Source organism: Macrobrachium nipponense, chromosome 33, assembly GCF_015104395.2.
Source record: "Macrobrachium nipponense isolate FS-2020 chromosome 33, ASM1510439v2, whole genome shotgun sequence".
In the NCBI taxonomy this organism is placed as follows: Eukaryota; Metazoa; Arthropoda; class Malacostraca; order Decapoda; family Palaemonidae; genus Macrobrachium; species Macrobrachium nipponense.
The window spans coordinates 45,214,539-45,226,958 of record NC_087219.1 but is presented as its reverse complement, the minus strand read 5'-3'; the positions used below and the strand labels follow the sequence as shown (position 1 = coordinate 45,226,958).

General features: G+C 48.0%; 1 protein-coding gene across 1 annotated transcript in view; it reads left to right on the top strand.

The window, feature by feature from the left end:
* Nucleotides 1-283: 283 nt before the first annotated feature.
* Nucleotides 284-12,420, top strand: part of LOC135203141 (ribosomal RNA-processing protein 7 homolog A-like) — a gene marked incomplete in the record, with an annotated part of 68,885 nt that continues 56,748 nt past the window's right edge. The window contains 1 exon segment of the mRNA XM_064232812.1: nt 284-503. Within this exon segment, the coding sequence (XP_064088882.1) occupies nt 467-503 (37 nt within the window).

Here is a 12,420-nt window from a genome sequence, read left to right as displayed (position 1 = left end):
TTCTTGTCACATGCTGTAATTATGACCACTTCCAATGTGATAACTTATTAGGAGCCGATATATAGGTTACATTTTACTAAAATTTCAAGATTTAGCAATGATACCAACATACACCTCCGTATATCAGGACAATTACTTTTTTCATTTTAAAAAATCTGATAAAATTTAAATAATTTAGAACTTGTAATTATTTCTTAAAAGTTTGCTATTAATTTCTTCGAATATTGGTTGAATATGATTTATCTCTTTTCACTCTCCAGTCTTCATTTTCAGTTTTTGGTAACACTGAAGGATTTGTTTACATTGTGGACTTGACTCTCACGCGGCCTGAAGACTAGACGTAGTATTGAAAATAATTGTCGTCACATGTGATAAGTCTGGTTAGCCGTATTCATACCAAACTAAAGATATAAGAGGATAAAACACTAGATTTGCCGCCGTAAGACCTACGTGTAATGAAAGCAAGATGGAATCCTACCCAGAGGTTGTCCAGGGTTTTAAGGGTAAGAATTTGAATCTCTGTTGTTTAGGTAGCTAGGGTAGAACATCACAGCAGGCCAAGCAGGCCACTTACAATCAACACCTAGCCACCCTCCGAAAAAGTACTTTATAACGCGTCCTGACACCCGAGATGGGCATCAGTCGCGACTTGTTGTTGGTGAGAAACGGAGCTAAAGACCTCTACTCTCCTTTCGAAGTAAGTATTTTCTCCAAAGTTAGAAATTAAGGCCAAATTTTAAGATTTAAACAGAGGGTACTGAAAATGGCGCCCACGGCAGTGGAAATCTCACCAAAACGCTTTAGAAATTTTTACTTACAACTAAAAATGTTTCGAAGATTGACGCCATCTCGATGTTTACGGAGTCGCTTGTGTCAACAAACTTTCCATTTCCTGTGATAAATCCGCACACCACTTGTACCCACAGACGCTGGAGCACTTTTATCACAACAATCGAAACACGATTTCTCACCAACAACAAGCCAGGCGTAAACAGCTGTTTGGGTAGAAGATGACGAGAAGCGTGCTCTTGGCTAATTTTTAAATAAGTAGTAAAACATCAATATTTTACAAATTATGATGATTTAATTTGAAAATATTCGTTATTGAAAAAGTAACTCGACTCTGACTCAAATTTAAGTAATTATTTTTCTGAATTAGAACGTTCTTTCAAGTTCTGTATTATGACGTCACGACATCTTGACTTTCGTACCTATTGTAAATAATTGCTATACTCAACTGTCATTGCAGAACAGTTTACCAGTTATTCATGCAGATTGTTATCAGCTATACATGTAATTGTTATAATCGTAATGCGCATATACTATATCTTTATTATTTACTTTTTGGATATATGAAGATGTTTTACTGCTGGATTATCGCCGTAGTGTGACGCAATCGTTTTCGGTCCATGGGCCTCTGTCTGTTTTCGCACCATAAGAAATTATGGGGCACAAGAAATTATGGGGCCGAATTTGCAATGACCAGAAAGTCGTTAAAAGAGGAAAGTAGCATTAAGGGGCATATGTTTTGACTGAGAAAAATACAAATTTATTCAATAGCTAGCTTGTAAAAAATACTTGGTTATAAAAACTTGATTGACAACTAAGCAGCATGTCTACTATGGGTTTCAGAGACAGTGCAAGCACGTTTTTGGGCAATACCTATTTCTGTAACGAACACTCGTAACAGAACGAGATTTTGCTATAGTGCATTACACCCAGTGCCGTAATTTATAAGGGTATCGTGAATCACTAATCGTAAAGAATAACGACACTTGTCCTTGTACCAAGAGACAAAAACTCCATTATGCAGAAATGGATACGAACACGCGTATAAAGCTCCACCTACCCTCTCCCCCCATCCTCCACCGCCATCCCTTTTCTTCTTCGTTCCTCCGCCTTCCTTTCTCTCTCTCTCTCTCTCTCTCTCTCTCTCTCTCTCTCTCTCTCTCTCTCTGTTACATTCGGTATGTGTGAGCCATCCGGTATTGTTGACCCTAAACTGCAAAACATTAAAGGTTACATTTATTTCTGGCAAATCGATTATTAAAGAAATTCAAAAATACTCAATAAAAGGACTGAAATCAATGAAAAGCGCTAGCCAAAAACAAAAAAAGCAAAAAAAAAAAAAAACGTAGTCGTTCCTCTATGCACTTTTCCGTATTCATTCCTCTATGGTTTTCGGCAGCCAGATGTACGAAAACGTTAGAAACATTTGATTGTAATTTTTCGGGGTAATTTGGTTGCAAAAAAGGGATAATATACATGAATTAAATCCAAATTTTTAAATAACAAAGTAAATTTAAACTAAATAACGAGTAAAGTAAACAATTTAGGGAATAAAACTTTGCAGTTGTTCCGATACGTAATACAAACCCTCGGTCCTTTAACAATAGGAAGGTAACTAGCGGCAGCTGGGACGGTCGTAAGCTTCGAACAAGGGGAGAACGGTAGTTAACTGCTTGTCCGATCGTGCGCGCGCCCGCGCGCCCGAGAGGTGAAGAAACACTTTTGCTTTCGGCCGCGGGTGTGAAGGACGTGTTCGTCATCGCTCTCTGCCCGCTTCATCGTCGTATGCTTTGTTTATATTGTGTTTTCTACTAATGGTTTGTTTGACTTGAAAATGAAACTGTAAGTACACTGTTTTCAATTTCATACTTAATTATGAATCAAACATGGAGCTATCGCCGTAGAGACGGCGATTTCCGCTCTTTTCATGAATTGAACCCTTGAAGTTATGTCTCGGTGCCGAGGGCGGGGCGCGACTCGCGCCGAGTCATGTATTTTGGGCGAAAGTGTGTAATTGAAAGATGTAAGTACTCTTTTTCATTATATTTTTGCCCTGTGCGTTCGTTGCCGAGAGCTTGATTGCGCTCGGCAAGAGCCTCTTATTTTGTATGATAGAATTGCAATGAAAAGTGGATTCGCAATGCAGTTTTCTTTTCATTTTCATTTATTAATTGCATCAAATTTAATTTTGGATCAATTTCCGCTCTTACCCGGGAATTAATCCTTACGATTTATTGCTGTGAAAGTGAAAATAGCAAGTGCAGTATTGTTCATTTTCATATATATTTATGATAGCATCATATTATTATGGATCAAGTTTCCGCTCTTACCGGGAATTGATTTTTCCCTCTTTAAAGTTCTATGAAGTGAATCGCAAGTGCAGTATTCTGTTTCATTTCATATTACTTTTCACTGCTGTGCCGGGGGTAGGGGAAGCGAAGGTCTGCCAGGAAGTCGTCGGAAAGCTCTCCCGCGACTCCCTTGGTATCCGATTCTTCGTCTTCTTTCCTGCCCCCCCGCTCAGCTTCCTCGTATTTTGTTTTTGGGGTCTTCCTTCCGTTCGGGGTTGGGGCATGTCTCCCCCCCCGTGCGTGAGGGAACCCCTCTTACTAATCTGTCTGTGCTACCGCAGGTGCTACAGCCGTGGGAGACGACCTTGGACAGGTATGGACCACTGCGGCTGCAGGGCGTGCCTAGCATCCACGATCTGCTGCAGAGTCTAGCGAGGTCTGGGGCGGTGGAACCTTGGAGTGGTCTCCACTACAACCTTCACGGCCGCTTATGCTGCTTCCCCCCGCTGGTCTACACTCCCCATGCTGTGTCGGTGACGCCGTCTGCCGCCGTACCGAGGAGGGGTATGCCGCCGCCGCCTGTGTTTTCTTCGTGTTGCCTGCCCCAGACTTCCGCTGTTCCAGCAGCTCGCCCCTGGACCGGCCGCCAGTACCACGCTGGCTGCCGATGATTCTACGAGGCGATGGCTGGGCCTGCCGTACCTGTCGCTGATGTGGTTCCCGCTACTGGCTTGGCTGTCCCTTCTGTGTTTACCGCTACCGCTGTTCCTGCCGCTCCTGAGCTGGTTGCGGTTCCTGTCGCTCCTGGTTCCTGCGCCTGTCCATGCTGGTCCTGCCCATGGTGTGTCTTCCCCAGTCCCAGGTCCTTCCGGACAGGTGCAGTCGGGCCGTGTTGCTTCGGCAATAGGCCCGACTCCGGCCTGGATGGAGGACCTGACGACTGTCCTGCGTGAGCTGACGAAGAAGAGGAAGGTGTCATCTTCGTCTGTTGCTGCCTCTTCCCCTTCGACTTCTAAGGCCCATAAGCCGAAGAAGAAGAAGGCTGCCTCCCCCCCCTAAGAAGTCTCCTTCGGGAACTTCTAAGGGCCCGTCCCACCTCGGTGGGACGGGGGTCCTTCTGCTGGGCCTCCTGCTCCTTCGGGAGAGGGGGCCCGTCTCCCCATTCCGTAAGGAAGAGATAGACGGGGACCAGAGGAGTATCGGTTAGCTCTGGTACTTCCTTGCCTGGTGCTAGCGGCGATGCCGCTACGCCAGGTTCCGGCTCGGTCTCTCGTTCGCGGGAGATCCCGAGTGTACGCTCTCCCTCGGGAGACCGTGCAGCCAAAGTTTCGGCGCCAGAGTTCGCTCGGCGCCAAGACCACGGCACGGAGCAGAAGGCTGGCGAGAACCGCTCAGGTGACTCTCGCCAGGCCAGCGGCCGCTCTCGCAGCGACCAGCTGGTAACCGGGTTTTGTTATTCCCCCTAAGAAGACTCCTTCGGGAACTTCGAAGGGCTCGTCACATTCCGGTGTGACGGGGGGGTTCTTCTGCTGATCCTCCTGTTCCTTCGGGAACGGGGCCCGTCTCCCCTTCTGAGAAGAAGAAGAAGACGGGGACCAAGGGTGTGCTGGCTACCGCTGGTACACCCTCGCCTGGTCTTGGCAGCTCTGCTGCTAAGCCAGGTACCGGCTCGGTTTCTCGTCCGCGAGAAGTTCCGAGTGTACGATCTCCTTCGGGTGACCGTGCAGCCAAAGTTAAGACGCCTGAGTTCGCTCAGCGTCATGACCGAGGCACGGAGCAGAAGACTGTCGAGAGCCGCTCAGGTGACTCCTCGCCAGGCCACGCGGTCCAGCTCTCGCAGCGACCAGCCAGGTACCTCGGCGGGTGGACGTGACGGTCTCTGACCGGCCACGGTTTAAGGCTGGGAAGAGGTCCCCCAGGTCCCCCTCGACCGACGGTACCAGCCTCGGCTGGTACCAGCGGTTTGACGTGCCGCGAGGACGCTCACCGGTCTCACGGCGAAAGCGAGCTCTGCAGGTCACCTGACCGCCGCTCCCACAGGGACCGGGCGAATACGGTGACCAGCAGCAGCTCGTCTGACGCACGGGGACCGGGTGGGGTCGACGTGCTCAGTCGAGCCGCTCGCCACAGGTGAGCGGCACGGCCAGGCCTGCAGATCGATCCCCACCGCGGGTTGGTGATCGGCTGCAGCCCCCCACGTACGCTGGTCCTGCCCGCGAGCGGGGGGGGAGCGTCAGGTCTGTCTCTCCACTACCTTCAACTTCCTCGGGCTACACCGGGAAGAGCGAGGTAGCTAGGAGTGATCGTGAGAGGTGCGCCGCTCACGATCCCGTCACGACGCCGCACGTGCCACGTATGGTCTTAGGACCAACCAGGACGTACGCGCAAGTGATTGGAGGCGACCGTCAGGGGAGAGGGGGTAGCGTCAGTTCTGTCTCTCCGATACCTTCAACTTCCTCGGCATACGCCAGGAAGAGCGAGGTATATAGGAGTGATCGTGAGAGATGCGCCGCTCACGATCCCGTCACGACGCCGCACGTGCCAGGTTGGTCTTAGGACCAACCAGGACGTACGCGCAAGTGATTGGAGGCAACCGTCAGGGATCTGTTGCTGGTCCTTCTTCTGAAGGAGGAGGGTCCTGGGAGCTGCTCTTGTTGGAGGGACTGGACGGTCCTACTCCTCAAGACGCTGTAACTTCCGAGATTCAGAGTAACTTTACCCAGGTTATTGCACTGATTCGTCAGCACAACGACCGGGGGGGGAAGGATCGCCGCTCCCACCAGCAGAGCCCATGTCTCTGCTTGAGTCGTTTTGGGGCCCGAGAGGGAACCCAAACCGGCGGTGGGTATGCCGCGATCGGAGCTCTTGCCGATTCTGTCTTGGAACCAGAGTCTCTCGTCTCCGGACAAGAAGGCTCTCTCAGTTCTGGCCGGTCGATCAAGCTACTTCCACCTCCTCTACTGCGACAGCGGCGTTTCTACGTGTCTTCGGACACCGTATTTAAATACTCCTTCGGTCCTCCTGAGAGGTTTCGACCTCGACGAGGACTGGAATGAGTCGGAGGACGGTATCGGCTCTCTCCTGTCAGGTGTCGATCAGCCCCACCCAGACGACGTTCACAGTGGCGGCAGACCCTTACCTACAGTGAGAGTTCGTAACCCTCCTCGGGGAAAACGTTTTCTCCTGACGATACGTTTTCCCAGACTCTGAGAGGCCATCGCCGCAAGGCGATGGCTGCTCCTACTCTTCTCCAACTGCTAGTTTCCACTGGGAAGGCGAGCGAGTATCCAATTCCTCCCCCATTCCCTCTCTCCTTACGGCTACGAGGGAAAGGGGAAGGATCCTGCAGAGATTTCTCTGTAGGATCCCACGTTGGGGACTGCGCTACCAGGGGGACCTTCGGTTCCTACCTGACGTAAGCCCCGGTCGTTGAGGAGGGATCCTGCCCCATTCTCGATTTCTACGGGAATCGAGAGGACCGGACCAGCCGATATCGTTTGACGAATTCGGTGGGGGTTTCGCAGACTGCTTAGAATTCTACGGAATTTCTAGCGCATTCAGAGTGTTAGAGTTTCTTACGATCTCCAAACACTTAGGCGAGACCACGGTCCAAAGTGAGCGAGACGAGAATCCCCGATATGTTACACGATAATCGGGAACCTCGCCTATGCTCGAATTCCTGGAATTTCTAGCATTAGGAAGAAGACTGCTGCTGAAAGAAACTATCTCACAGTAGGCGACCAACCTGGAATAGAGAAGAACGGACGGGAATATCCAGTTTGGCTGGAAACTATCGTCTTAGTATTCTGTTCACCATTGAAGCTTTCCTTCGAGAAGACTTCTCCTTCACTCTCTTTAATAGAGAACGAAGGTGGTCGATCTCCAATCCTTATTTTGTTTTCTTGAAGGAAAGAATTTAGGATGGAGATCGTTGTTCAGAATCCTACAAATATACTACGTATATTAACCTCGCGACATGATTCTGCTAAGCAGTTGAATGGTCCCGAGGGGTAGGCGCATATCCCTGTTATTCTACGGATGCGACTAGACGAAAAGTATCTAATTGAACTGCAACCCGGGTTTGCCTGCAACCTCCCAGGAGTTTCCAGTTTCAATTTTATATACTTATTGGTGTTGTCACAACACACCATTTAAGCTTTTATATTTACCGAAATTCGTTTCGCTTAAATATAATTGCTCGAGCATATCTTTTTATGCTGTTGGTTCTAGCCGAATGCATTCCTTCGTGGAAAGGATTACTTGGCTTTTTAACTCAGGATGACGAGTCAGCGACAGCTACTGCGTATTGAATTGCCCGAGGCATTTCAGTATCAGCTGCCGCTTTGATATAGACGGTTGTTTATGTCTTTCTCACCTGCTTTGATTGAATAACAACCGTATCTCTGCCCAACAATCATGGACTTAAGTCTCTGATTAACGGGGATTCTCGCATACATGAATGACCATCTACTGCTGAGAGACGCTAGTATTCATCGTCTTCGGTATTGCGAGAATTTTAAACAGAGATATCTATTCGACTCTCATCTTTCTGTTTACCGCACGGTAAAAGAATTCTGTAATAGTCTCTTGCTGCATCGTATCCCGATAATGCGAATGATTTTTGCGGAATCTGAGTTTGTCCTCAAAATATCTTGTTTCGGAGGTGTACAATTGTTCATTGTTCACCCCGGATTAGCAGATGTATTGAAAGACATCGCCTACTCCCACACCTGCCAGCTCTACTTCCAAACGTTCAGCCCATGAGAAGCAGTTCTTCAAGCGGCCTCCCCTGTGTTTCATTACTGAAGAACGCCCCGCTTTCATTGCACAACGGACAGCAATGAAATGGCGGTTAGCGTTTTCAGTCATTTGGTAAAGCACAGGTTTAGAATCTTGAGTATTGCTTCTATCGATTCCAGTTTTGGAAGACGTAGGTTGCATTCATTGCCTACCTTCGTCTTCAACGTCACATAGTGTTGTTTCTCCTTAAGCTGAGATTCAACGTCTATGAGATTTTCTTGCCATCAGGGACCTCGGTCTTTTGAAGGCAATTGACTTTCGCCTTTTGAGTTTATGCATTAAGAGAATCATCGCCGCGCCGTCCGGCATCGGTGACTAACAAATATTTTATTTGTTTGGTCCTCTCAGCATAACTCTTAAAGGGCGAAGGTCACGTGACTTACCCGGATGCTTGGACATTTCTTGCCTCTACTGATTCCGAACCAGTCATCGGCAGCTGTCAGAGCGCCCGAGTCAGTTACGAACTATGCTGTGGACTTAGTTCGGTTGTTCCAGAGCAATCATTACTTCGTCTTAATAGCTTGTCAGTATGAGTACTGTACATAACCAAAGTCGAGAAGAGGGATAGGTCATACGACTATTCCCTTCTTTTCGTCTTAGGTAACTGCATGACTTCTCTTGAGAAGTCAAGCACAAAGGGATGGGGATTTGTGACGCTCGATTTCGTACCGATCTTCGTAGCGAAGACTCGGAACCTTCGGTAACTGACGATTGGTTCGAGTCCTTCACAATACCCTCCCTAATGGACGTCACCGCCTCCGATACGAAGGCTATGCTGCTTTGTCCTGTGAAGGTTTGCGACGGAGCTGTCTGAAGAAACTCGACACCCAGGATGATTGGCGGACGCCTCTTCATCATTCTCGTCGCGTTCCGCAAGAACTTCTTCTCCGTGGCGCAGGGTGGTAATGAAGGCAGGCGCCTGGTCCAACCGGACCGCATGCACCTCCTTCTACCTTCAGGATATTGCCCACAGTTCCTTGGATCTTTTTCCTTGGGAACCGTGGTGGTTGCTCACACGTTGTGTAGTTAACCCAGACCCTCGCAGGCTGAACAGCATCGAGTCCTGGTGTGAACCGTAAGAATGGATGAGGAATGAGAGTGTGACTGCTCCTCTTCCCATCTTTTCTTCCCTCTAACCTTTGGGTAGAGGGACACGGTCGTCACCCTGCTGGGTAAGGACGAGATGCAGGTGAGCTACTCAATAGAGCACCATCCTATCCCTTCAGTAGGGATAGGAGTAAAATATCCACCACTTCCTTCCTCCAACAAGGGGGAGGAAGTGGATGCCAAATTGAGACAAACCCATCATTTTATGATTGTCTCTTGCAAACAGGAACAAGTTCTTGCTTGCTGGTACGAAGAGATACGCTTGCCTCTCTCTTAGTACTTGGCCCAGAGGTCTGACCATTGATCCCTGCGGTGCACACCCCGATCAATCGGACAGAGGTTTGGATCCCTCCCTTGCTCTTACGACCAGGGAGGCACTCCAGGGTTGGACGAACACCAGTCTGTTCACCAAAAAGACTCAGATTCCTCCCACCAAGAAGTGAGTCTTCCTATTGTTAAAGGACGAGGGTTTGTATTACGTATCGGAACAAATGACAATTTGTCGAAAATTGCATTTTTCCTAACTATACAAACCTGAGGTCCTTTACATATAGTCCCACCATCATGCCACCCCTCACTCTGCAACTTTTTGCATGTGGGCCTAAAGCAAAAAGTGATTCTTCACCTCTCGGGCGCGCCGCGGGCGCGCAGCACGATCGGACAAGCAGTTAACTACCGTTCTCCTTGTTTTTCGAAGCTTACGACCGTCCCAGCTGCCGCTAGTTACCTTCCTATTGTTAAAGGACCTCAGGTTTGTATAGTTAGGAAAAATGCAATTGTTCCGACACGGCATACAAACCTTCGGTCCTTTTACAATAGGAAGGTACTAGCGGCAGCTGGATAGGTCGTAAGCTTTCGAACAAGGGTTTAAAGTGCAATGTGGAGTGAACTGAGACCAAAATGTGTATAATAACAATCAAATAAGCACTGTGGAGTTTCAGTTGTGATGGCAGTAAGGATAAAAACCGCCGATTACAAGGTAAGAATGAATTCAGTCCAAACCATAACCCCGGGAATAACAAGTTTCATACTTTCACTAATATAGGCAACAAAATGTTGTTTTATTGTGCTGATTACAACTGCAATCTTGAGTAAGATCAATAAACGTTACATACATACGCTAACATTGTTCAAATGAGTGCTGGGAAGGCTGGGAAAGATGGTGGCCGTCACTGATGAGAAACCGTCCATGCAAAACGTAGCCGCCATATTGGATTTCAAAACTGCCTTGAAAAACATATTTTACGAAGAGCTCACATGCTTATCTTAGTTCGTATGGGGCGTTTCATATATCACAATAGTTTTGACAAAACTTCAGTCTTTTAAATGGTATGCTTAGAGTTGCAATTGTATTCATGTTTCACCAATTAAATATCGAGTGAATAAGACCCGTCTACCGTGATGAGGGTTGGCCTGTCGTGATGTTTCCCCCTACTAGGTAGGCTATAAGCTAGTATTTTTGAATTTCGATATTTAGGCTAAAGTTAGAGACTAGGTACGTCAAGAGTTAGGATATACCTGTTATTATTTTATAGGCCTCCCAGGCCTAAGTAACTTTATAGGGTAAACAACCGCAGACGATCCATCGTCATCGCGTGGCCAGGCCTTATTCACTCGATATTTAATTGGTGAAACAAGAATACAATTACAACTTTAAGCATACCATTCAAAAGATTGAAGTTTCGTCAACATAATGTGATATATGAAAGCCCCATAGGAACTGAAATAAGCATGTGACGCTCTTCGTAAAATATGTTTTGTTCATGCCACTTACCTGACAGATATATATATAGCTGTATTTTCTGACGTCCGACAGAAATTTCAAAACTCGCGGCACACGCAGTGGGCGGCCAGGTGGTAGTACCCATTCCCGCCGCTGGGAGGCGGATATCAGGAACCATTCCCATTTTCTATTCATATTTTTTTCTGTCGCCGGTCGGTAAACAACTGTTTTATACATTCAACTTCCCTGCCAGATATATACTTAGCTATAGACTCCGTCGTCTCCGACAGAATTTCAAATTTCGCGGCACACGCTACGGTAGGTCAGGTGATCTACCGCCCGCCCTGCCCTGGGTGGCAGGACTAGGAACCATTCCCGTTTTCTAATCAGAATTCTTCTGTCGCCCGGACCATCAACATTGTTGTTGGTTCCTCTCGATTGGTTTTTCTTTTTTCACCGGCAATTGATCTTCTTGACCGACTTTGGAAGACTGATCCTTAATTTTGTGTTTTTATCGTACATAAACCCTGCTTGTCAGATATGTTGCTTGGTTTTCTATTAGCAAGCTCACTAATGTCGCACGGGGAGCATAGTGTCATTGCTGGTAGGGGATCAAGGGTATGTATGGCTAGTAGGGGAGTACAAAATTTTTTTTGTTCCGACTAAGTACAACCGTCGGTTGTCTAACAAAAGGATATCCGCGGGAACGCGCCGCGCTACCGCATACAAAGAGTTTCAAACTTGAATCGCTGTACCTGGGTCCTGGGGTAACTGCGCGGGGTGAGCCCGGGCCAGCTTGGGTAGGTCATTGTGATACCATTCTTTTCGCGGTAGCCGTCGTGTCAACACCTACTCCTTCCGCCTTGACCCGACTTGAGATAAACAACGCATGACCGCCGACTGTAGTCTTTCTTTATCGTGATATATCTTTGACATCCTGTGCTTGAGTGCTTCCCCAGTGCCCTTTTCCTATCCTTTTATTTATCCTTTAGTATTACCTAGCATCCTAACTTCCCTGTAAGTATGGAAGGCGGATCTATGGTGGGTTTTTCGGGGAGGATTTTGCGTGTGTGTTTCCGATGGCATGCGTTGCGGTACATCTTTGCCTTCGCCAACCTCGGATCCTCATCTGTGTGTATTGCTTGTAGGGGTTTTGAATGTTCCCCTGATGCATCGTGTTCAACCTGTGCGCAGTGGAATAATGATCAGTGGAGGCTCTATTATGAGGCGCATGAGAGTGTTTTTCAGTGACGCTAATGTTGATGCCGATAAGCCTAGGCCTAGGCCGACTACTGTGGGGCCTAAGGACGTGTGTGAGGGGGATAGTGCCCAATTGGAGAACACTAGGCCCTAGTAATCCTTCCTCCTTATTAACGGGGGACCTAGTTAGTGAGCTAGTGTCCTTCCCAAGAAACTTAGGCTAAAGAAACCTTCGTCGTCGGGGGCTAGGAAAGCAGGTAAGAGGAAAGAAGCTACCCTAGGGGCTGGGATCCATGTTCCTGCCTCGAAGCGTAACAAGAAGGGGTCTGCAACCGAGAGCTTGTTCCCGCCTAGCCTAAAGGCCGAACTATCTAGGTATGACCATAGCAGTACCGAGACACAGCCGGGTGCCAAGTAACCCCCTGTTCCTCTCGGGCACAATCAGTCCAGCCCCAGAGGGATCCGGTGACGGACTGATGCCTCACCCTCCCATCCTGAGGACAGTGCTAA